Here is a 27,430-nt window from a genome sequence, read left to right as displayed (position 1 = left end):
CTGTTTATGCTGCTCCATATCCCACAATGCAATGCAAACAGCCTTTCAGAAAATGTCAATAAGAGAGTTTGTAGAGTGGAGATGAAAACAAAGTTTTAAGCAGCAATCTCAACTTTTTACGTCTTTTTTTCTATCTCAAGCATTGATCTCTGAGGCTTTATTAGATAAAAATAAGGTATTTTATTTCTACTGATGAACTCACTGGGAGCAGGCTCAGAGTTGGGAATGTCTCCATTTTTCTCCTTCAGACTCTCGATGACACCATTGTGTTCAGATGAAGGAACGTCTACTAGTGTCTGGATCTTACTGTTGGAACAAACAATGAAGATGGCGCTTTATTTTATTATATTCTTCTGTTATTGAGCACACTGGTTGATCTCTTCACTAACCTGTAGTCCACTTCATCAGGCGTTGGGAAACCCTCCACAGGCCAGTTGAAGAAACAGTTGAAAAGGACAAAACCGGCAAGCCCCGCCCACATCCACATGATCACCTGGAAGGACACGCCCTGATCGTAGATGAGCTGTAAGGACAAGCACAGACTGAGGTGTGATTGTTGCCAATCATATGGCAGCAGCAGAACAAGCTATAAACACAACATTCACATATTATCACCTTGTAAAAGTTTCTTATGGTCAACATGTTGATTTAAAGGGGACATATCATGGTTTTAAATCCTTCCTTTTTACATATAAATCATACAGTTGTGGTCTATATAAAGCCGAACTGCAATGCTTGGGTCTGAATTCCTCATTATTATAGCTCCACCCCTTTTCTACCCCTTTTCTGATGTGCTTCTGAGAACAACTCGTTTTGGTGCGGTCTCTTTAAATGCAAATGAGACACTCCATACCCCGCCCCCTCTTCAGGTGACACTCGGTTCAACTCCACCCTGCTCGGCCATTTTTGTAGTTTGATAGAAGAGATACGGCTATGTAGCGGCCCATAAACTTTTTATTCAGAGGTTATTTACAAAATGTCAACAACAGAAGACTTGTCCATCCAGCTTTACATGTTAGAGCCAGAGTCTGACCCAGCGGAGCGAGATGAAAATGAAGATGCTGAACCTGCAGAACCCTAACAAGTGAGCTAACATAAGCACCGAGCTAACGCTAGCGCCAAGCTAACGTCACGAAATGCATTTTAATACAGTCTTTTCGGAGACAAAAACGGCAAAATGAGATGACTAATGAAAACTTTAGACTTAAATTAAATCACGTAGGCCATATCATCAAGGATCTAAAACGAGCACACAGCGCTAACATATGAAGTCTGAAGACGGTGCAACTGCTAATGCTAACAAAACAATGACAGGGACGTCTTATCATCACACTTTTTAGCGTTATTTACAGCTTACCGAAGTGCTCTGTTCATTGTCTCCAAAGATAGAAGGAATTGAACCCTCAATCAGACAAAGTCTTTCGGCAAATCCTTCTTTATACTGGCGGAGGTTGCAGAAGCAGTCATCCTTGAAGTGCTTCGCACGCACAAAAATGACCTTACCCACAGATGTGGGTACATTTCTGTGAAAAATAAAACTCAACCAGGCACTTTGAAAAGGTTTTGATGCTGGGAGACGGTGTAATGAAGCGTGTGGGTTACTACATCCAACAACCAAACATTTTGATTTCTCCTCTCGTAACTTAGGCATCCTTGAGCTTGGACTACAAAATAAAAGCGAGAAATAAAAATGGCGGATTGCTCGAAGTGTTGGACCTGGAGTTGATGTACTAATTTGGCAGTTCCGCTGCAAATACTGTGACGTAATAGTTCAAAAAATGTAATAGAGAATAGAAAAATCGAAACAGATTGAAAAATATGAGCAAAACAGAATATAAAGATATCTACGGAGCACCTGAAGAGACTAATTTGATTTTTTCTGTACTTCTAAACACTCTAAATATACAACAAAATGCATTTAAGGGCTAAAAAAGTGGATTTAGTATGATATGTCCCCTTTAACTCATCCAGCAGAGTCGGCCAATTACACTTCAGAAATGTTTTTATGCATGCAACAATTAGAACAGTTTGTGAACTAAAGCTCAGTGTTTGTTTGTACCTTGACTCCAGGGAAGGTGACGGCAGAGGAGGCGTAAGAGCCAATCATCAGAGACATGATGGTGGAGCTCAGGGCGCCAAACATGTTGGGGAGCTGCAAGGATGCAGAGAGGAGGACAAGGTCGTGACACCAGGAAGACCAGTGACGTCCGAAATGTCACACAAACATACTATCCACAACAAACTCAGTGAGTACATACTGTCTATTATATACTATTAGTATGATTAAGATGATGACCATTCCAGCGTAAGTGTACTTCCAAGTTTCCCAAGATGCATTTGGAACCTACAACGACAAAAACCTGAAGCACACTGAGGCTAAATTTTTTTTTTTTTTTTTTTTTTTATTTAACCTTTATTTAACCAGGAAAAAAAAAATCCCGTTGAGATTAAAAACCTCTTTTTCAAGGGAGTCCTGGCCAAGAGGCAGCAAAGTTACAACACTGAACAGAAATATCTCTGTTGATTCTCCACCTTTGAAAGTTCTAAAAACATTTTAAGCGAGAATGTGACCAAGTAGAATATCAACATGTGTTCATTTCATTGATAAAACTCACAGAAACATATTTCATTCTGAAATTACAGAGATTGACCGTGGACCAGTGGTAGGGTGGGGCGTCCAATAACCGAAGAGTTTGGGGACTGGATCCAGTTCTAGCCTGTTAAATCTCCTTTTATCGTACATTTCTGCAGCTCAGTTTCAAACGCAAATCGACATGTTTCAGTAAAAGTGATTAGTGAATGACTGGCTGTGCCTAATAAAGCGCTATTACCCCTAATAATGATTCATCCAGTGGAGCTGGTGGATGTGCCAGCAGGGGGCAGCAGACTGCAGCTTTCTGTTAGCCATAGCTCCATAGCTGCTACAGACTGAACTACAGTAACACGGCAGCTTCATTAAAAAAATATTAGTTTCCATGTCATTAGAAACAAGCTGACCCCGTTAGTTGTGCTGAGCCAGCAGTCTGACACACTTCTTCCACAGCGTTGGGATTAAACACGGCTCCTGGTGAACCTGCTCAGGCCCTTTGGACCCAAAACACAAAGGACAAGGCAGCAAAGCACCAGGCACTAACACATCACACATCATTTCCCATATTAAGGAGCTTAGCCAGCGTAACAATGAGTGATTGTGCGGTGTTCTTTGATTGGTGTTTGAAATGGGTCAATCATGATTATAAAATCACATGTGTGGGATTTTAGCAGGACTGCATGACTGAGGGCTTCCAAACCGCTGCTAGCTGCTGTTTCACCACAGCCATGCACACGTTTCACTCCTCACACACGAGCTGTGTTTCCATTACTCTTGGAAATGCACAAAATCTAAATAGCACAACAAACACTGGTCACGGAAACATCTGAATTTTGAAAAAAAAAAAACACTCAAATATCACTGAGAAGTTTATACGCTTTCATGAGGAGGTATTTCAGACATTTCGATGTTGAAATGTGTCACAAAAGTGTAATGGAAACAGTTTTTCTGCAAATACACGCCACAGAACGTGACGTACATAGTACCTGGTCACATGAGAAAACATGGTGCGTTACGAGTAAACAGAAGAGAAGGACAGGACATTTCTGAGTGTTATACTTAAAAATTATTACTGCCACATTAGACAGCAAACAACAAAGGAACACAGAGTTTTATAAGGAGTGTTTGGAGCGGAAGTTGCAAAGCTCATGCCCAAAACAACCTTCAATGGAAACAACTTCAAAGCATAATTTATAAAATATCACTTTTGTTTTGCAAAAATCTGTAATGGAAACCCAGCTTCTGATCACCAAAACTCAGGGTTTGTACAGAAAGGGAAAGATTGAAACACAATTATTGAAGCTGCGTTTCTATTAGCCTTGGAAAAGCGCAAAATCTAAGTAGCTCAATAAAAACTAGTAATGGACACGTCTGAATTCCAAAAAAACACTCAAATATCACTTAAACATTTTTATGCTTTCATGAGGAGGATTTTCAGACATTTCGATACTGAAAAAGCCCGATGGAAACACTTGTTCTGCAATTACAAGTCATAGGATGTGAAGCACCTGGTCACATGACCACTTCTCTTCCCATAAGTGTAAATTCAACAAATCTTCTCCATTCGTTGTAAGTTTTCTGTGTAAATTTAAAGAATATATCGAGACTTTGTCCCTTATTCATACAAAAAAAGCATTAAACTCTGGCAATATACAACAATAATTTTGAAGTGAAATGTTGACTGATTTACCCCTGTTATTTATCTATTTTCTTTTAATTCTATGTATATGTATGATTCTTGGTTGCTTGTCCCCTTTCTGTGTCTTTGTATAGTGTACACTTCTTACTTGTTGTAAATCTGTATTTTTCAAATATCAAAAAAAAAAGACCACTTCTTTCCGAGAAAACATGGCGCGGTACGTGTTAACAGAAGTAGACCCAGACATTTCTTAGCATTACACTTAATAATTATTACTGCCACATTAGACAGCAAACAATAAAGGAATGTACCGTTTTATAAGAAGGTTTGGAGCGTCCGGCTTCCTGCAGCAACCTTCAATGGTAACACGTTCAAAGCGCAGTTAGTCTTAAGGCGTTTTCATGCCGAAAGCGACTGAAGCAACTTGATTACATCAACGTAAATGACGCGACCTCAAGTTATCTCCCCTAAAGCAACGTGACATGTCATTTGAGTGACAAAATCGCACTCGACCTCGTCGCTCACAGTTGAAAAATCGGAACTTTTTAAGCGACTTAAACCGACAAACCCCTCGTCCTTCACTGTCTATAGAGCGGAGGCTGCAGCCCCTCTCTGCTCCCTAACGCTTCAGTGAAGATGGTTGCTGCGGAGCGCTGTACAACTTCCTGAACTTATTGGGGCAAAATTCAAGCGGTTAACTTCTTGAAAACCACAGTAACTACTGATCATAACAGAGTGAACTAATTATTTAATATCTCCATAAGTTGATCATTTAAACCGTAAAAGCGGCGACCCTGTGACTGGCTCGACACACACACCTGGTGATTACGTCACTGGAGCGATGAAGTGATGGAGTGACCATAAAGCGCCGCTATGTGCAAGCGACACATCAGGGGAGATGGAAGCTACTGCAGCGCTGCGGTCACGTTTGGTGTGAACGCACCTTCAGTTGAAACTTTAGAAATATGACTTTTATTTTGCAATGGACTGTAATGGAAACCCAGCTTGAGATGCTTTTTGGTGCCTTTAGTTTACCGTTTAAACACAGTTAGACCTGAATTACAGCTTTAGACAGAACAAACCCTTTTTAACCAACCACACTGGGAACTGTATGCCAGATTCTTGATTCGTCCGTCATCGTTTTCACTCACACACTTCGATCACATAACCTGCCTCAACTCATCCGATGACATCACAGTGCTCAGATTCATGAATAAACAATGATAAGAAGCATGACAATCATCAAGCATTGCAGTGAGCAACTTAACACGATCTCCTCTAAATCTATAAACACTGAAACACAGAAGTCTTTTGTTAGCTGTTGATTTACATATTTCTCATGTCAATAGTCACTGTCACGCATTCATTTGTATTGTGTACTTACAACCACAGTTGGTATTTGTTTACAAAAATAAAAGAATAATAGAACACATCTTGTTATATAAATGAATAAAAAGATATAACTCTAATGTATTAACCATTCCTGGAATACACAATCACAGGGTGGGGGTAGGGGGTGGGGGGATCCTGACTGTTGTTTGTGTCTATGGGCCAAACAGCAGCTCAGAGTATCCACCCTTCTAGGATTCCTTAGAAGGAATACATTAGAGTGCTCCTTCTGGGGATTTCCTCATTCTGCTCTGGGACTCCAACGATCACGTTGGCAAAGACAGTGAGACCTGGATGGGCGTGTTTGGGAGGAACGCCCAATCCACCTGGAACCCGAGCACTGTTTTGATATTGGACTTCTGTGCTCATCACAGATTGTCCATAAATAACACCACGTTCAAGCATAAAGGTGTCCATATGTGCACTTGGCACCTGGACACCCTAGGCCAGGGGTGTCCAATTCCGGTCCTCGAGGGCCACTATCCAGCATGTTTTAGATTTTTCCCTCTTCCAACACACCTGATTCAAATGATTAGGATCGTCATCAGGCTTCTGCAGAGCTGGATGAGGAGTTGATCATTTGAATCAGGTGTGTTGGAAGAGGGAAACATCTAAAACATGCTGGATAGTGGCCCTCGAGGACCGGAATTGAACACCCCTGCCCTAGGCCGAAGTTTTATGATAAACTTCGTAGTCGAGTTGTGGCCGTTTGTCTTGGACACTCGGGTGAAGAGTGAGGGGCGGGAGGATGCCAGTCAGACCTGGCAGACCCAAACATATTGTCAGATTTGTTTGCTCTGATAGTCCGCCTTGTTTGGGCGGTGTGAACACGCAAACGAAGTCTAGAGCGGATCGAACGTGTGAATTCTAGAGCAATTGTTTTTGTTTGTCTCGGAGCGCCATGAACACAACCGTCCTCAGATTTAAACAAACACAGGATATATCAGCAATGACGTAGAGCGTGTGGTATTGTGGGTAGTCAGGAAAATTGTGACGGAGCAAAACAAGGCTTTTAAAACCACCAAAAGCACGGCTAATTGTTGCTGCTCCATTTCTGAATGATGTTAAAGAACAAACGGAGAAGACAGAAGTTTCTACGCACTCTTAAGCGCTCGCTTTGACCCAAAGATCAGAATCTCTTCTTCAGGTTTCAGTTTTTCTACCGAGAGAAGTCTGTACTCCTGCAACGACCCCTTCAAGTGGTTAGCTCATGGAACTGCACCAGAAGCTGTTTGGAGCAGATCAGAAGTTGCACTATGAACGCAATCCGAGCCAAACCAAGGTGAGAAAATGATCAGCTGTCCTCCACCCATTCAGACCGAGTCCCGGACTAAACCAGTGTGAAAGCAGCCTAAGACCCTCGGCTGGCCTGAAAACATGAACTAAATCAAAGTTGCTGCAGTTTACAGTGTAGTTACAGTAGGAGAGGAATCAATATAGTGAATGTGATTTTGTTTTTACACATTATGACGTTTTGGTGATGTAGTTACTTGAAATATAATCTGAAGTGTTTATTTTGAAAAGTAACCCGATATTTTATTGAGGAATACGTGCTTAATTTCCAGTTTAGCTTCATTTGCTCTGGGCTGATTGATGTGTCGTGCTCCGGTGTCCGCTAGAAATAGAAGTCATTCGTAAATCTGGCGGAGAGGGCACTGGACTACTGCAGCTGGGAAGGAACAAACACGCACCGCAGCGGACCCGGTGGAAATTAACACATAGACTAAAGTGGAAACCTATCAGCTATCAGCAGCGGAGCCGCATCCAGTGGAAATTGGGGGAAAGTGTCCTAGTGTTTGGGCTGTTTATGGATTTTATAACAATGTGACTGCAGTGAGTGTTTGAGTAGTTACAGATGTTAGGAGGATGTCAGAGAGGCTGATTGGTTGGTAGGTAAACAGGAAAGAGGTTTTCCTGAGGATGTGGAGAGGAGAGCCAGAGGGTCAAAACATCAACAAGGATACCCATTGACATTCAGCCCTTCAGAGGAATCCCATACTTCTCATCCCGCTGTTGCTATAAAACACACTGGGAAATGTACAGTGAACAGGAGGGGTGTGCATTGCCATCAATCTGACGATACGCTACAATCCACGATTTGCATGTCACGATACGATATATCTCGTCTCATTGCGATATGAATAATTACAAAATTCACCTTTACAAGTAAAAAAAAATCATGAAACACAAATTACTTCATTTGTTTTAAACTTGTGAAAACAACTAAATGAAAAACAAGTGCTAAGTTTATCAAAACTGTCAAATGCATATATATATATATATATATATGAAGCACTACGTGAAGCACTTTGTGACTTTTTGTCTGTGAAAAGCACAATATAAATAAAGTTTACTTTCTTATTTTTAGAATTGATACAATAATGGCTCAGTGAAATATTGCGATATATCACCTAACTGATTTTTTTCTCACACCCTTAGTGAACAGTCGTCTGAACTCAGGAGAGTTCACGGAACATCTCGTTTAAATCAGAGAAACTTCAGCTTCGTGAGATGTCGTTGAGACTTGTGAAACAATGCATGTGCCAACGGGGTCTGGCATTGCTTATAAAATGTATACTTAACACACACCTGTCGTGCATGCTAATGCTGGAGCGGGCATGTGCTAATGCCGGAGCGGGCATGTGAAGGTGCACAGCAGGGTGACACACACTCACTCCAGGGTTCAGTATCGGTCACTGGCTTCATGTCATTTCAGTCCCTCTCTTCCTGCTGGGTTCACATGGTTGCTGCAGGGCTTAAGCACTACATTAATCAAGAGATTAATCACAAAACGCCTGAGCCTACTGGTAGATTATTAAGTGCTAAAGTTGTGGAAAAATAGCTCGAGGTGAATTTGGCCAGGAAAAGTTCAAAAAGTTATGCTAAGGTTGAATTTATTACGGTAGGGCTGAACGATATTCCTGAAAAATGTATCACAATCATGATATAATTACAGTGAGGATGGGGTTTAATACAACTAATAGACCAATTACATCTATGGATAGTGTTGTCTTTAAATGTGAATTGAATGGAATTTATTACCATTGTTGGTATTTTGCTTTGTATTCTTTCATATCTTAAGTTTCAGATTAATTTTCCTATTTTGTTTAGTACTTATTGAATATTTCTAGAAGTCTAACAGAATGATTAAAATTGTATGACCAAGAAATGGAGGTGGAATTAAATACGTCTTTTTTCTTCCCACTCTCTTTTGAACAAACATATTATTGCAATTATAAGTGTACATGGATCAATTACTTTGAATATCTCTGATCGTTTTTCTCTGTCGGAGTTTCTTGTACACAGAGTTTTTTTTGTTCCTTTTGTTTTTTTTGTTTTCTTGTTTCTACTCGAAAAAAAAAATGAAAAATGAAAAATGAAATGAAAGTGTTTCACATCAGTTGATATCGATAATTATTTTTATTTTTTTTAACTTATTCAAAATAAGGACCAGAAGAAAAAAGGCCAAATTTAAATGCTTTTAAACGTAATCTTTAACATTTAAAAATACAAAACTATGGAAAAAAAAAAAAAAAACTCAAATTAAAAAATATACTGTTCAATGTACAAATATAGACATTAAATCAGTGCACACCTGAGGTAGAACTAACATCTCCATCCAATAGTGTTTTTACTGTTTAATATAAACCACTGCTGCTGAATCTGGTTTATTTTACGTCTAATAAGTAACATAAAGTTATGGTCCTCGATATCTATTTAAATCAGATCAGGCTCGATGATGTAATCATTAATATACTGAGAGCAGGAATAACAGGATAGTTTGATGTAATAATCACAATAGTTACACTACTGTCTTGACTTCAGCGTAATAATTCCAGTGAGTTATTTTTGTTTTCTTTTTTAATAATATGTTATGGTTTTATTTATTCATTCAACTGTTTCTCAGGAGTTAATATTAGGAATTTATTATTATTATTATTATTATTATTATTAATATTATTATTATCATTATCATTATTATTATTATTATTATTATTATTATTATTATTATTATCTTTCTTTTCTATGTTTTAGTGTTTGTTCTTTTCATTCAATATTCTAGAGCATCTGTAAAAAAATGCCATTTCCCTCTGGGATAAATAAAGTATATTTGATTCTGATTACGCAGAAGTCAAGGACACATCAAAGCGATCAGCAGACGCCTCTGACGGTGACTGGCAGTTGACCGTCGTAACATGTCAGAACATCAAAGTAAATTTCCTGAAAATAACATATTATTTAAAAAGAAGACAAAAATAACTTGCTGGAATTATTACGTGACAGTTCAAAAAGAGTTAAAAAAGCAATAAAGAGCAACTCCTTTGATCCCACGTGGCTCCTGGTTTAAGGAAAATCTGTAGCCTAGCTTTATTTCCACAGACTAACACCACACTAAAGGTGATGGAATGTTCTCCACCCTCATAGATGTGTGAGTTCCACTGTGGACGTTTCCTCGTAGTTGACCTTGAGCATCCTTCGCTCACTTCCCTGAACTCAACCTCTGACACACGTGTTAGAACAACTGACCGCTATTTTACCACCTGCGTGTGATCGAACACACAGCTCCCAGTCACGCTGCCAGTGTTTAACTGGGACCATTAAAGGTTAGAAAGTGGGAGTGTGACAGGCAGATGGTGAGGAGGACCAAAGAGGAGCGCAGCGAAGGCAGAGCACGAGGGAACAACTGACATGCACAGAAATGTGTTTACACACATTGAAGAGATAGCGTTGCCAAGTGTTCCATCAAACAGAACACGATGGGCATAATAAAATACACTGATGATGTGTTTTGATGTGCAGCCAAAATAAAGGCACCCATAGCTAGTTTAGTGTTGATCAGTAAACTCTGGAATGAAAGCACAACAAAATACATTCACCATGACGTCATAAAAACAGAATGCTTCATTGGTAACTCCAACAACACAAAGAGTAACCTCAACCTGAATAACAATTAGAATATTAGTATTCAATCACTAGAATAATATTCTTCTTTATTGCTTTGGCCAAAGAGGTCATATTTTCCAGGGTTCCTCCAACTATAGTCAAATTAAAATTTTTATTGCCATTTGAAATTAAATTTAAGACCAACTTAACAGTAAACATAATTGGGGGGAAAAAACCGCTACGTCAACAGGGGACGGGACCTAGATAAGCAAACTGCTTCTCTCGTCTCCTTTTTTGGCATGTACAAAAAAAAAAAAAAAAAATGTAAAAAAAAGTGAATGTAACCATGTCGGAAATAAACTGAATAAATAAAATAAATAAAAATCTACATAGAGGTAGGGTAATAGTAGGGTTCTAGTGTTTAGTGCAGATGTGTAACTGGTGGCCCCCAAAGTGGGGCCAACAAATATTAAGAAAAGCCACTAAGAAAAATCTTTTCCCATGTTGTTTATACATTTATAAAAACAAAAAACAAATGTCACCACTTATTCTGAAATGTGAGACTAATTATAATTATGAAATCATATTTATTATGTGTTAAAATATCAAACTCTTGAAACATTGATTTAAGACATTTTAATGACAATTAAGGCCTTATTTTTAGATTTATGAATTTAATGCCTTTAAGAATTTTATAAGGATATTCCACGAAATATTCCGACTTTAATATCGTAGAACCCAGCTTTTTATTTTGTGTGTGTGTGTGTGTGTGTGTGTGTCACTTGTTCTTCAGCCAACAGCCGTGTGGAGGTCAGCGTGTGCTGCAGATGTAAGTCAGTCTGTTAAATGGCGTGGAGGGAAAGGGTCAAACGAGGACAAACCAGAGGTGGCCACTAATCTTTAATCAATCGTTCATGTGTGAATATTACAATAGAGAGGCATTATGTGTGTGTGTGTGTGTGTGACCACATTAAGCCTTTAGGTTACTCAGAGTTCAACAGGTGTTCCACTAAGGGTGTACTCACACTGGCAACCAGGGCCGTTCCTAACCAGCTCTGTGCATGTGTGAAACCATGGGGGGCCATTGTCTAGCCTGCGTAGGTGTGAACTGCACCACAGGGGGGGTTAACGGCCCGATGGTCCTGCTAGAAGAGGTGGTCCAAACAACGTGTCAGACTGGCACGGTTGGCCGCGCATGCGCACGCACAACTCGACCCGCGCGCAAAATGTGATGACGTCGGTACCGCGCGACGCTTTACGGCACATAAACATCCGCATTCCGCAATGATAGCGGTGTCAGAAGTGCTCGTTAGACGATGAAAAGGTCAGAGTTGGCGTTACCTGATATATATGAACAACACCACAGAGAACTCATGGAGGAAGAGGACAACATGACCGTCAGGACTTCTCTTTGTTCAGCCGACAGCGGGACAGTAACGGAGTGTAGCAGCTCATCATCAGGTCCGGGTATTTCCGAGGGTTTAAATATTCATATAAACACATACTACTGGTATATTAACCCATATAAACCAGAAAATATGGAAATTGGACATTGTACTGCTGCTAATGTATAAATAATATAAATATATATATATATGGTGTTTCAGTGTTCTGGGACACATACTCACAAACTCTGTAGAATGAAAACAAACAGTGTCTTGGGGAGCAAAGTGTAGTGTATTAATTTATTTATCTAAATGTAACCAAAAACAGAACATCACAAATACAAGCCCAAATAAATGAAACGTCTGAAAGAAAGGGTAATAATTTTCCAAACAAAAATCAATAAGCCAGAAATAAAGTGCAACCTTTTGCAAAATGTAACATGAACCTTAAAAACAAAACATTTAAACATTGGAAGTACAAGGATGGGAATATTATGACAGCAGAACCTGGAACAATACTACAAATTGTTGCAACTATTTATTTATTTATAATCTTATTTTAGTTCTCTTCTTAGGTCGTGTTGTGTTAGTGCACATGTGGCAATACCAATTATCAGTATGTGGAGTTCCTGTTAGTCCTGCACAACTATAATGAATTGCTCAGAAATCTACACGTGTCCTGTTCTCAAAATACCAGTAATATGTTACACATTTGCAGCCGTAAAATGTCCCATTTCTATATTTTTTGGTTTATATGGGTTAATATACCAGTAATGTGTTTATATGCATGTTTATACCCTCAGTCCGTGAAAAGAGCACGTGTCTGGGTAAATCTTGGTTTATAGTTACCCTACGCAACAAAAAATATGAAATTAACAGAATGTACTGTCAACAACAAACCCAGAGTCGCTTAATGGTGACGTAACACCATACGGGTGTCATAAATTAACGTGATGATGTGTTTCTTTGTGGGAACCGAGTTGAGCTGGTGATCACGTCCGTTCTACCGTGCCAGAAAAGGGACAGGGAGGGGGGGGGGTTCCTGCTGTAAGCTTGGAACGGCCCCAGTTGCCAGTGTGAGTACACCCTAAAGAAACTGAGTCGGACTAGTTTATCTGTGTTTCAAGGTCAGTGTCCCTTGTTAGGAAAATAATATTTAGTAGTATGCTAACCCTAACAACATAGTATTTGAGGTTTATTTTCACAAAATCAGAGTTTTAGCCACCTGAAAAGTCACTTTCAGACCGCTTCTAAAAACAGGCAGTTTTGGGGCCTTTATGCATATGCATGAGTGGGCGTGTCTGTAGACGCTGACTCTACACCTCACTCTTGGACAGGGCTTGACTTGCACTAATATTATAGTGCGTTTGTGTTTGGTGTGTGGGACCCCAACAGCTTTATTACCATTGCGGTTGTCTTTTGCTATCCACACACTGCACATTACAGTGAAACACATGGCTATTTAAGTGACTATTGTGATTGTGAGTCTGACAAATGCTGCTTCAGGGTGTGTGCAGCAGCAGCAGCAGCACAGTAAACTGTCAGCTGTTTCAAACACTCACCGGAGTGTTTAGCTGCTAAGTATCTGCATTTTCTTCTCCTCCTCACTGCTTCTAACCACATGAATAGTGCATTTAAGGTGATAATCATTTATGTCCAACCGCATTGGGTCACAAACGCGTCAGATCATGTCAAAGGTGATACGAGGCTGTATAATGGCTGCTAAAAATGAAACTTACTGTGAGCGCTTGCACTGCGTTTTGGATTATCTATATACTGGATTATCTATATAATGAACGTAAATATATTAACTATGGTTAAAGGGCAGGGGTGGTTAAGGGAGCGGGCGTGTAATTGGAGGGTCAGTTCAATGTGGGATGATTAGCAAGAAGCGAGGATTGTCAGGAGGAGGAGTTTCCGCTTTATGAGTCATAAGGTAAGAAAAATCCAACTCGCCCGTTTGTAGCTCATTTTTTACAAAATGTGGAATCGTAATCAACTTTGGCCCTCTGAATGAAGCTAAAGGGATGTATATTACAGTAGCAAAACCATTATAAAGATATGTTTTCATATCACTGCCCCCAGGGTGGAAAGTAACAAATTACATTTGATCTCGTTACTGTAATTAAGTAGCTTTTTTATGTACTTCTACTTTTTTTGAGTACTTTCTAAAATCTGTAATTTTACTTTTACTTAAGGAAATTTCGTTTCAAGTAACAGTACTTCGTTACATTGGAAATAGATTCCGTTACAGAGTAAAATGAACCCAGCACAAACAGGAGTCTGCTACATTTGTGCTATTGAACGTAGCCTAGAGCTGTTGTTAAGATCAGCCAATAGAATGTCGATATGTCTATGACCCGCTCCGTTGATTCACGTGACGTCACTCATCGCGACAAAACAAGAGTGAAAAATTCAGATGGAGGGCAGGAAGCCTGAGAATCTGCCGCCTGAAATCATCAAAATGCCCATGTTTTGTGGAGTTTACGGCTGCTCCAATTGTTCCAACCGAGAAAAGAAAGAGATATTTTATAGAGTACCGGAAGCTGTCATTCGCAAAAGTGAGAAATGTAAATAGCTCACAGAACAATGCTGTAAAAAGTGGATTTTAAACCTACGTCTGCGGTCGTGAGGAGCAGAGTCTGCTGTGTCTGTAGCGACCACATCGTCAGAGGTATGTTAGCGAGCTAACTTTGTTTTTGTGGCTGTGTTTATATAGCATTAGGTTGTCGTTAAATGCTGATTTACTATTATTTGCCTTCTTTCTTTCACCCCTGCTGCACACTGTGCACATAGAGCTGAACACCCTAATGCTATTTCACTACATGTCATAAAGCACTATTCAGTAGTAGTATATATGTCAGGTTTAGCATTTTTTTTTTTTGCATTATAGCCGTTACTGCTGAGGAGGTTGTGGACACACCCGCTCAAACGTGCACAGATTTTTGGCGGGTGTGGGGTGGGGGGTTTATACACGTCTTTGTACTTTTTTATCGCATTGGAGAGTTGCACCCCAGCCCCCCAAAAAAGTAAGTACATTTTAAGAGATCTACTTTTTACTTTTACTCGAGTAGATTTTTACACCTGTAACTTTACTTCTACTTTAAGTAAAATTTAATCAAAGTAACAGTACAGAAAAAATCTACTTAAGTAGAAGTATTATTTCCCCCCCTGCTGCCCCTTTAAATCCCTTTAGCTCCGAGCTTGCCCTTTATTGTCCCAAATCAAAAATTTCTGAAACCTTTTTTTAAAAATCTGCTTCCAACCACGTGTGAGTCAGTGTATGAATGAACACAAAGCGATGACTCATTGAGAAGCTATTTTCCCATGATAATAAGCTACTACTGTATGTTGGCCCAGGCACAATGAAATCGTTGCGTGAACGTTGGTATATTTACTGGTTACGCTGGTATTTACTACAACTCATTAGTGAAGTCTCTGCGTGCCAAAAACATGTGGACAAGATACTTCACATACTGAATCATCAAAGGCTAAACTGGGTCAAGTCAGAACTGCACAGTTTGTGTTCCACAAACATCTAATATACACGCAGAGGGACTTTGGGATGACACCATACCTGGAGACACAACTAACACTGGTTTATACCAAACAGTTCTTAAAAAATACAAACACTCCTGTTTGTATTTCAGCTTCAAGGCAGGAACCTTTGAGCTGAGGTTACACACCATCACATCCTTCCTGTTTAATCAAAAACAAATGTCTTTTTTGTACTTGTTATTTAACCCTAGAACACTATCAGCGGGTGATTTTCACCCGATCAAAAGTGTTTACATTTTTTTCATGAAGTTGTGTTTGTCAGAGTGTCTTGGTTTCCAGGGAAGCTTCAGCATCTTCTCTGATGTTTTAGAAGGTGTGGATGGTCTTCTACTCCAAAGACCACTTTTACCTACAGGCACACATTCAAGGGTTTTTTTACCCAGCAATAGTGTTAGTGTACCATTATTACTAGTCTGTATGATCTGACTACATCTAAGAAATACAGTATGTAAAAGTGGTCCTGAAATGTCCATGCTATCTTTATTTAGTCCAATAGTTATAAATTTCACTATGTGGTGATTTCCAAGGAAATTCATATGGTGATAAATATATTTTAGTCAGGTGATCATTTCTATTCAATCAAAAAAGGCCATTTTTTTTGTTCCACTCTCCTGCAGCTGTTTATGAGTGTAGGGTACGTTGTCTTCACTGGGGAAACACCAAATGTCTCAGAAATTGGTGGACTACAGACCAAGTTTCCAGTTTCTTTATTGTTTTTGTAAGAATTTTTTTTCTTACATTCCTAATTTTTCAGTAATTTTGATCCTATGATAGTTTTTGCTTTTTTTCCCCATTTTGTTAGGCGTGGCGTAGTTAAAAATAAGAGAACATACCTCTAATCTGTCATGTTTTGTCATATTTTGATGCTAATTAATTTTTTTATTGGGTATGATATATCAGGTAAGGGTTAAAGTCTCAAATATTTATATTAATAATAATAATACATTTTATTTATGAGGCGCCTTTCAAGGTACCCAAGGTCACCTTACAGAAAATAGGTTTAAAAATGGTAGAAAACAGGTTAAAAACAGTAGAAAACACAAAATAAGGTGGACAATAATGGAAGTTCAGTGCAAAAATATCGATCGGAAAGAGAAGGAAAGTTTAAACAAATGGGTTTTGAGTTGGGATTTGAAAGTGGTGAGTGAATCTGCGTTTCAGAGGTCAGGAGGGAGTGAGTTCCAGAGCTGGAGCAATTAGGGGCATCCTGATACAACTTATCTCATATCCGATACAATACCGATATTGCAACCTTAGATATTGGCAGATGCCAATATCAAACCAATGTGATAGCAAGCAACTTTTATAACTTACTTTATAGTGTGGAATGTTAGAAAAGGCTTAATTAAGTGATAGATTTAGAGGTAAGGAAAGAAAAACGGACGCATTCACTATTAACCAATGAGTTAGATACATTACACATGAATAAAACAACTAATAAAGTGGAACATTCTGACAGAAAATAACCTCAAAAATCCAATAAAAACTAATTATGTATCAGAGTGCTTATATTGAAGATTTTAGATCCAGCACCATATAATCTGATTGTCAATGTTTTAAAAATACACTGATGTGCATGAAATCAAATGAGTTCAAGGACAAATGCCATTTAAGAATAAACTAGTCTTAGGTTTTGTAATGTGGACAATCCAAACCTAGACCGCTATGAGCAGCTAGAAAAAAACCAAAGCACAAAGTGGTGCGTCACTGACCGCCTGCTCTGTCTTTTCCAAACATCTGTTTCATGTCGGCCTCACTGTGTGCTCCGTGCTGCGCACACTCATTGGTGCGTCCACATGTGTGCACAGTCATGCCGAGTTTAAAAGGTTCTATTGATTTTTTTTCTGCTGCCTTTGAAGACGACGAACACGAATGTGAGCAGGAAGCGATGGAGCAGGCTGTGGAAAGTAAAAGTGTCCTTGAGTGTTTCTGATCAGGGTGACGCGGGTCGGGCTGAGGGGTGGGTGTGTGAACAGCCGAGGGCTCTGATTGGCTGGAAACATAAATCGTGTTTCCGTCATGTGCTTGTTCTAAAAGAGAAACACAGAGTCCAGACCTGTGGATAAACAACAACATGCCTGCCAGGACAGCTATGGATGTGATGCCAGCTGACACATCAGGCCCGATATGAATGTAAATGAACACACTCCACACATTCCCAGTCGCTATGTGCGCGTGTTTCCTCAGCTGAGACAAACACAGGCCTCGGACACGCTGGGAACGGCAGCTACCAAAACTCATCTGTTCCAGTGGGGAAAAAAAAGGGCGACTTCAGCACTTTCTCAGAATATGAGTTATATAACCTCAGGAGGAACACAGACACCATGTATGTGCCAAATACTGCTCACGCACAAGGAAATAATGGTTTCGCATACACCACAGTAGTTTAATGAGATTCTCTTTTGTGAAATCCTCCTAAAAAAACATATTTGTGAGATGCTTCCAAGCCTGTTGGATCACGCTTTGTCATTTGTCTGTTGGGGCGTAGCTTTACATAAACGTAGTGAGTCATACCTTCAATATGGAGACTCTCATTTATGACTCAGTCATTAATGGCTTATTTATTTAAACTCTGTAGTGCGTGAAGCTCAGGATTGAAATATGACTGTGATCATTTCCCATCTCTTCCTTAGGGTGCAGCAGTTCATTCAAACAGACAAAAAACAATAGCTGTGAATGTGAGCAGGACTTCCTCATACGTGCACATGTCCTTCTTTCCTTTAGCCTTGAGTTTACAGACAGACTGAAGCCATGAAGAAGAGACCAAATGAGAACTGTTTTTAATGCTCTATGTTACTGTGGAATCAATCGTTTCAAACCATTTGGACTGTTGATGTGTCCACTTTCCTTAAGTAAGGCAGACTTCAGCATAAGTGTGTAGAGAGCAGGGGTATACAACATATTTTAGTTCAAGAGGAAAACTCAAACCAGTTTGATTTCAAGTGGGCTGCAAATTTTAGGCGGGAAAACGAGCAATTTGAACAATATTCTGCCCTATAATTATAAGTAAAATAATTGGAAGTTACAGATAATATCCAATCTATAAATATTCTAGGGTTTGTGACCAATTTTGTATTAAACTTGGCAAAAATTTCAATAGGCAGGATTTGGGAAAAGATAAGGATTTATTTTTTTTGTCAGTTTACGATTAAAAATGATGGCCATCATGTGATCAAAGAGTAGGAAAACTGTGAGCCCTGGGTAAATATTGGGAACTTTCATTGAATTTATGTATTTGGAAGAGCTGAGATATCTACAACTGAATTACTCTGTGTTTTTACACAGTTATTCATGTTTTTGATCATTTTGACTTAATCCTGCAGGCCGAATTTGATGCTCTAAAGCAGTGGTTCTCAAACTTTTTTGAGAATTCCCCCCCCCCTTGTCCGACTGCACAATTTTGCTTAAAAAAACTATTTAAAAACAACTATAGAGAATATTGATGGAATGAATGAGTGATAACACACATTTTAAAGAATCTGATTTAGTAAATAAATGGAAATAAACAGTATTTAGTGCAGTGGTTCCCAACCTTTTTTGGACAGTGACCCCATTTAATGTCAAGAATTACTTTTACAATTAGTTTTTGATCATGTTTGAGCTCAGATATTATATTTTTTTTACTGCATTCTATTCAAACTAGATTTATATTTCACAAAGTGAAAGTACAGAAATACAGTTGTTTGACATTGTGTTGAAATCTAAAAAAATTCAAAAATTTATTTAAATTTTTCAGAAATTTCAAATGACCCCATTTAAACTAAGGTGACCCCACATGAGGTTCCAACTCCGAGGTTGAAAAACACTGATTTAGTGGCTCCTGAATAGATTTATTTCTATAGTGTTTATTATTTACAGTCATATCACGCCTGGGGTGGGACCAAGACCGACACTTTATTTGTTAAAGGGGTTCTCCAATGTTTTTACAAATGTGGCCTAAAACCTTTGAAATCTCCTTATTAGAAGATCTAAGCCTAACAAAACACATTATTTTGCACCATATTTGTTTTATTAACTTTTAAAACTGTGACTACTTTACCCTGTGCGCCGCCATGTTGAAATGACGTCATCGGTGACGTGATTAGCCCATTTTAATCTAATGAGTTCTATAGATGGTCAAGCTCTCAGGATCATTAAGCAGCTTTTTCAGTCAAAACGACAACTTGTGCTGCTTTAGGTTAAAAATTAGTAAAACTTTTTTAAAAAGTGATGTAAACCTTTTGTTTACTGAGAGATGATAAATTACCGGAAGACCCGAAGAAATCTGTGGCCACAGGGGGCGACAGTTCCCACTCTGCTGTTTCGTAGACGCCATTAAGGAGAGAAGAATAGCTCTTCTAAGGACATTTCAAAGGTTTTATGCCATCTTTGCAAAAACAGTGGAGGATCCCCTCCTTTTCCTCTCTCTCTCTCTCACTCTCTATTTCTCTCTCTCTCTCAAGTACCACCTGTAGTGTCATCGCGTATTCTTAATGGTACACGTACCTTCATTTTAGAAATACTGTTTTAATGGGCTGGATTTGTCCCCCGGGACTTGAATTTAACATAGGTGATATAGTGGATGGATGGATGGATGGATGGATGGATGGATGAATATCTGTCGTACCGTGAGAGATGTGAAAGTCAGGCAGATTCCTCCGAAGCCGTTTAGAGAGAGAGCCAAGAAGATGAGCGCTGACAGAGCTACAGGGACAAACACAAGGAAGATTTTACAGAGTTAGACTTATTGACAATCACACTAGATGACGCTATTTAACTTTTAACTCATTTCTGTAACACCAGTTATTATATGAATTTACCATACGTCCATCTAGATATTTATCTATTCAACATGCACAAAGGTTTTAGACAAATAAAGGAATATGAATGTGAGCAATGAAGCCTTCCAAAGGTCTGATTAAGAGAATTAGGAAACTCGTTGCATCATCATCTCAATATGTGGCATAAGGTTCAGGTCAATTATAATTATAATCACATAATTAGTAATTTATTAAAAGTATGGCGTAATTATATTTGTAATTGTAATTAAAAACACATGTTGCTCTTGTAATCGTAATTTAATTGTAAATGAGTTCAGGTATTTGACTTTGTAATTGTAATTGGTATGGAAATTCTATAATTAATTTACATTTAATTGAACCACGTAACAGTTCTATGGCGTACACATATGTAGTTAACAACTATTACAAGTTTTTTTTATTGCTAACAAGGATTGGTCGAAACTGAAGTCACATGTTGAAAAGTCTTAGCACAGCCTGGATGTCCATCATGATCTCACATCAACAGTTAATCTCATTTCTCACCAACTAAACACTTCATACACGTCTCAAAAGAAGCTCATTCAACCACATCACTTTATTTAAATTTATGCTATCGCTTTTGTGATTAGTAACTTTAAAACTTTTTGACTTATTTTATTTTTTTCTTTCCCATTTATTTCTATTGGAAATTTCAGCTTTTTAAACTTTTAACCCATTTATCACCAGCCATTCTTGAACTGATTCTGACTATTCGACCATTAACATGTTCAGCGACTACCTTCAACCCATTTCAACCACATTTCAACTTTTTTAACCTTTTCAATACATTTCACATTTTTTTCAACCCATTTCAACCAATTCAACTTTTTCAATTCTTTTCAAAATTTTCCACCCCATTTCATATATTTTCATACAGCTAATGTTCAGCTAATGCTAGTTTAGTGCTAATGCTAGGCTAATGCTAAGTTAATGCAGTGTGACGCGGGCCAGCACCTGCATCCTCACTTGCATTTTCTTCAGGAAATGCAAATATTCTAGTTGTATATGCTGTAATATATTGCAACAAGACTGAATCAGGTGCGCAGCAATTTACAGTAATCAAGAAAATTTGTACTTCAGGACCTTACAAAAAATATAAAGATTACTGTAAACAAATCTCAGAATTCCTATACATCCTAAATATACAGTACAGTAACATAAAACACAAAATATTATCATCAATATATTTCCCAGACTTTCAGCTGATTTAAAAACATAAATTACTTTATTTTGTGAAATCTGGCTCAATACAGTAATTGTAGAATGCATGTCTCAAAACATTCTCATAAGTGATGCAACTGCAAGTTTGTCTGCACCTTAACCACTTAAAGCAGCCTCTATAAGAGAGAGTCCATGAGTTACAGTAACACACAGTCAATCACTGTGGCCCTGATTTTATCAGAGCACAGCTATTGTCTTCCTCTACTTCCTCCTCTTCCTCTATTTCCTCCTCTTCCTCTACTTCCTCCTCTTCCTCTCCTTCCTCCTCTTCCTCTCCAGGGGCCTCATGTACAAAGACTTGAGTACAAAATGGTGTGAAAAAAGCGCACATCTCAATCCAGAGACCGCCGTACGCTCGTAAAAATTCAGATGTTCAAATCTGTGAGTACGACTGGATCCACGCACTTATCATTTGAACCTCTGAATCAGTGTGGATGTGAGCGCACATACAGTATGTCCCCTCCCTGTCCACGCCCACATTTACATATGTAAATCATATTAAAATGAGATAGGCGCTAGGTTTCCCCTCAGCGTCATCAGAAAAAGCTGCTGCTCATACCACCAGCAACACATAAAAAGAAGAGATTTTAAAACATTTTAGACCAACAGCAACATGTGAGACGGAGATGATTCAACAGTGAAGATACTGGAATTAGTATAAACATCCAGAAGTGGATAGCGGATTAAGGAAGACATGTAAAATGCTATACTACTACTACTACTACTACTACTAATAATAATAATAGAAAATAAACAATAATCGCAAAATGACGTTCTGTTCACGCACATCAGGGTTAATGTGTGTCTCTGTCTCCCGATTATCAAACAGGCTGTGAATGTGTAACAGATAAATATGACTTAGTGTAAAACGATCCACGAAAGTGAAGTTCGTTTACCGGTACGTCAATCGCCAACTCCTCTGCCCGATACGACCCCCCGCGACATAAACGCGCACACACACACCGCACCATTCGGTCGTGGTGATCAGTCCCGGGTGTGTGCATGTGTGTGGCTGCTAATGATGGCTGGACCGAAGGTGTTAAAGTGTTCAGATTAAGCGTGTGTTACTCAGAGGACGTCTGACCACCTGTAGTAGATTAGCTCACAGAGCTCTGACAGGTAGTGAACAACATGTGTCTGACTCACATTAGACAGATAAAAAAACTAAAAACTGTGCCTCACAAAAAATGTGTAAATGATACATGTCAACAGCAGCTCAGAGGTTATTGTGTGAATATAATGTATTATTTAGGTAGTGTGCCTCATAAATCATTAGAATTGAAAGCATCAACCATGTAGAAACGTACGTACGCCACCTCAGGACTTGATGTGAAAGACCGCACATTTCTACGCCCACTCCAGTGTCTGAACATCAGGATTTTGACTTACGCACGTTTTTGGGCATAAGTACTTTTTGTACATAAGGCCCCTGGTCACTTTTCTCTTTCTACCAAACTCACCTGATGCTATTTGATCCATACTTGCAAAAAAATAAAAATAAAAAATCAGAATCCACTCCTTTGTTTCTAAAGAGGCCTAACACAAGAGGAAGGTTTTAGACATATTTATTAAAGGCTCAGTAATTGTGATTAATTGAATTGATCTTTAGTAATTGAGAACATCATTTTAATTGACTTTAAGAGGTAAAATAATAATAGTAATTTTAATTGCACTGTATATATATATTTATATTTATCCTATTTATCCTTTATTCTCTATCTATCCTTTATTTATCCCTCATCCTTTATATTTATCATTATTATTATTATTATTGTTGCTGGGTTGTTCTTTGTTGTTTTGTTTTTATTTCTTTTTGTTGTTTGTTTTGTGCACCAACCACCAAGTCAAATTCCTTGTACTGTCCTTAAAACTGTACATGGCAAATAAAACATTTCTGATTCTGATTCGGATTCTGATTCTGAAAAAATGCCGGTCAACATAATCGAGTTGTAATTGAACATGGATAATTGAAGACGGAATTGTAATTAGAAAAATGGAATTAACCCCAACCCTGATTTTGAGCATATGTGTTTGTGACGACTTACTTCCAGGGTCATAGGCGGAGCCAGCCATCATCACACAGGAGAGGCCGAAAGATAAGCTGTGGAGAGAGAAAAAGCCTCGTATTTAATGAGGAGGCAAGAAAAAAAAGGAAAAGTGTGATTTGACTTGTGTCAGGTGTTGGATTCACTAAGTACAACCAGCTACAGCACAGTTTACCAAATATGTTGGTGGTTATTTTAGCTGTAGATGCATTAATCCTAATGTGTGTGTGTGTCGCTGCAGCTTTTATCAGAGTCAGCAGTTGCCTTCACATTTTAACACACACACACTGACACTCATTGATAAGAACTGCCAGATTACTACACATACAAAAATTCACACACACACACCAAACTAGTGTTCTATGCAGGTTATTAGAGGGTTGAGCACTTCCTCCTCCCACTTATAGAATGTGAACGGACTGCATTTTCTTGTCATAGTGGTGAGTAACTGCAGCACGTGTGCAAGTGTGAAGTATTTGGTTTTGATTGTGAACATAGAAAAAAAATTAAACAAACTCCTTCGTACCTGCCCACCAGTCGAATGGGCCGGGGGCCGAATCTGTCCATGAGGATGCCGAGGGGCAGTGTGGTGGCGCTGAGGAGGAAGGAGCCAATGGTGAAGCCCAGATTCAGCATCTCCTCCTGATCCACGCAGCTCAGCCACTCCTCCACCTCGTGGTCAGACGAGTTCCCCAAGGTCACCACCACCGAGTCATTCACTGCAGGAACAAGTGGGCGACGTGGATAAAAGTGCGGCAGTTTGATAAGGACAGAGACACACGGTGGGAGTCACTCCTCACATCAACAGCCTGATCAGAGGCCTGAAGTTTACCATTATAACAGGGTGTCAAACTCATTTTAGTTCAGGGGCCAAATACAGTGCAGTTTATCTTTGGTGGGACGCAGATTTTAGGCGGGAAAATCATAGGTAGGATTTGAGATAATTGCCAGGGGGGGGAGGGACATAAAAAACAGAAGAATGTAATATATAGAACGTCTCGAGATTCGCGGCAACCATAATATGTAACATATACAATAATGCAAAAATGATTAGTAACATAATTGATAATGTTGAATACATAAAATTGCGTTGACGCACCGTTTAACTTCTTTAACTTGCGAGAACAAATAGTAACTAACTGTAATTCAAGCACCAATATAAAAAACAAGTCGTATATTTATCAAACTGTCAAACTCCATTTTTTTTTTTAAAAGTTTAACTTTTGTTTTAACAACAGATTCTGATTCTGTTAAGTTCTTAAATTATTAAAAACAAGTAACCACTGACATCTATAAAAGTGCCCAGTATGTTTTATAAAAATAAAAGGCAATCAACTTCTAAGGAATGAGGTAGTTTAACAAGGTCTGATGTGGTTCACTGACACCTAGTGACCGTGCCCGGGCGATTACGTGCTGTGCTTATGTTTGCACGATGAAATGTTTTTTTTCCGTTAAAAACTTGATTTAAAAAAATCAATTGGGCCATTTTTTGGACTGATACGATAATCGAACGATGAAATATCACCATAAATTGCCAAATTGATTTTTTCTTACACCCTTAGACCACACATTGTAAAATGTTTGAAAAGTTACCACAGATATGCATGACTAACTGTTTATTGTTAACTGCAAACAAAATGTCATCCCTGAGCAAATAAGAAAAACTCACATTCACGCTTAAGTTAGTTAAACTAGTGGTAATTAGGTAAACACAATGTATTTACCAAAGGATTAAGGTTGTATGTTTTGTCTGAGAGCCCAAATGTCATTTGAGTGCAGTTTGTCAGTAGTTTACGATGCGTTATGTTATGCATGAGGGCTCAGTGAGGCTGGATCACCTGAGCACAGGTGGGAGTAGAAGCCCTCCCGTTTCAGCATGATGAGCAGGGAGCCCCAACCCAGCAGCACCGCTGAACACAGCAGGTTCTCTATCACCGCTGTCACCGCCATCCACCAGCGCCGCCTGTAGGCCTGGAGGAGAGTGGGCGCCATCGCTGCTGCTCTGTGACCAAGGAGAGGGAGAGAAAGAGGAAGGGGTTATTTTTTTCCATTTTTATTTTATTTTCTATTTATTTATTTAGCACTTTAGAGTAGCCATTAAAGGAAAAAAGAAAGAACATGAAATCATCCATTCAGAGGGTTATTACATAAAGTGGGTTATTTTCAAACTCTGAGCATGTTTGGGCTCAAATGAGGGAAACTCTGAGTATCTCATTCCTAAACGCGAGGTATGTTCTTCTCTGAGTATGTTACCATGGCAACATTGTCCGTGAACTAAACCTGGTCGCTGGCAGGTTTTATCAAAGAAACCCTGTGTTTCTACCTGGCTCCGCCCACCTGAACACCGTTTCTTAACACTTTAATGAACCTTAACACTTTTCTCTGAAACACATTGGTAACATCACACACCACAGACGTGTTCACATCATTACTAATGTGTTGCTTTACGTTTTTTTTTGTGCAAACGGTAGTTTTCTTTATAACATTGTAGATGTAGATCATTAAGTGAAAGACACTGAGAGGTTGATCTGCATTAAAACATCTACTGACGTCTGTAGTAAAGTTCACTGAATACAAACCTGTGGATAATATAAAGGAGGAGATGATAATTTAAATGAATCAACTTTTACATACAGTTAAATCTGTAGATCATGCATCTTTGAAGGTATGATGGCGCAGTGAATTATGCCGCTGCGCTTGGAAGCGGTGGGTTGCGGGTTTGAGTCCCGCTTCTTTATGACATTTTTTAGGATGTTGAGATGACTCTGGCGACAATATTACATTAAAAATCAATATAAATGATGCAATGTCAAGCGGCATTTACTGTCTTTATATCCAGTGTAACAGGAGGACTCTCTATGCAGACATCCTATGCTGCTGACACGTCTCCTCAGACACATTTTATTCATATTATTCACCGCTCGTCACGTCACTGAAGCAATAAAGTGATGAAGCGACCAAAAAGTGTGACTAAATACGGGTGATTTAAGCCACTATTGTCACTGAAGACTGAACGCACCTTTAGAACAGGCTCATATTCATCAAACACCGACTTATTTCACCCATTACGGTGAATAAATCACTATTTTCCGGGTGGTTGCCATGGCAGCTCGAGTCATCTTCGATCCATTGATGATGGTTTTTTAACCCAAGGTTTACATACTCAGGGTTGATTGACCCACTTCATACCAGCTGTAATGGAATCCGATACCCGGAGTTTCCCATCGCGGGGTATGTTGACCCAGAGTTTATGGATAGACTCAGAGTTTGTTAAACCTCCTTTATGGAATACCCCTCTGATGTATGAATACACAGACAACAAAAAACAGTAGTAATAATAATAGAATGTGCATGGGAGAGGTAGAAGAAAATAGGCTTATGAATAAAACGCCGATATAATATAATTAGGGGTGTGTATTGCCTGGCATCTGGCGATACGATTCGTATCCCGATACATATGTCAAGATATGATACGATGCGATACATCCCGATATTAAAGCATAAGTATTATTGTGATTTTTAAAAAATATATGACTTAGGAAACAACTAATCTGTAAAGGTGTACACCTTCATGAGAACATTATGTATGAAATATATTTTATTGGCATATTTTACACTCAAAACATTGGCTTTAACATGCCATGTGCCAACAACTTAAAAAAAAAAACAACATACAATCTGCCTGTGGCTTTTAAACCAACTTTCACTTTAGTGCAACATGACATTAGTGCAACTTAACTGAGGTATATGCCTAGAAAAACAAATAAATGCAGGAAGTTAGTATTTTCTTTTTAGATTTTATTGAAAAAACACAAGCTGGCCAACATGCCCAGGTTTCAGAGCACTTCTTTGTGCAGTTACAATGTCTCCTGCAGTGGAAGACTTTCCTGGTTAAATAAAGGTTAGGGAAAATGTATTGT

At 38.8% G+C, this 27,430-nt stretch overlaps 1 protein-coding gene across 1 annotated transcript in view; it reads right to left on the bottom strand.

The window, feature by feature from the left end:
- slc43a1a (solute carrier family 43 member 1a) overlaps positions 1-27,430 on the bottom strand; it is a 47,850-nt gene that overhangs the window by 7,012 nt on the left and 13,408 nt on the right. The window contains exons 2-8 of the mRNA XM_028460105.1: positions 25,349-25,512; positions 24,037-24,229; positions 23,511-23,566; positions 20,052-20,128; positions 2,060-2,152; positions 390-523; positions 203-306 (exon numbers count right to left, since the gene is read on the bottom strand). Of these exons, the coding sequence (XP_028315906.1) occupies positions 203-306; positions 390-523; positions 2,060-2,152; positions 20,052-20,128; positions 23,511-23,566; positions 24,037-24,229; positions 25,349-25,502 (811 nt within the window). The 5' untranslated portion in view covers positions 25,503-25,512. The remainder of the gene's footprint in view (positions 1-202; positions 307-389; positions 524-2,059; positions 2,153-20,051; positions 20,129-23,510; positions 23,567-24,036; positions 24,230-25,348; positions 25,513-27,430) is intronic.

This window comes from Gouania willdenowi, chromosome 10, assembly GCF_900634775.1.
Source record: "Gouania willdenowi chromosome 10, fGouWil2.1, whole genome shotgun sequence".
NCBI lineage: Eukaryota > Metazoa > Chordata > Actinopteri > Blenniiformes > Gobiesocidae > Gouania > Gouania willdenowi.
Note: the sequence above shows the minus strand (reverse complement) of the source record. Positions and strands in the feature narration are given on the sequence as shown.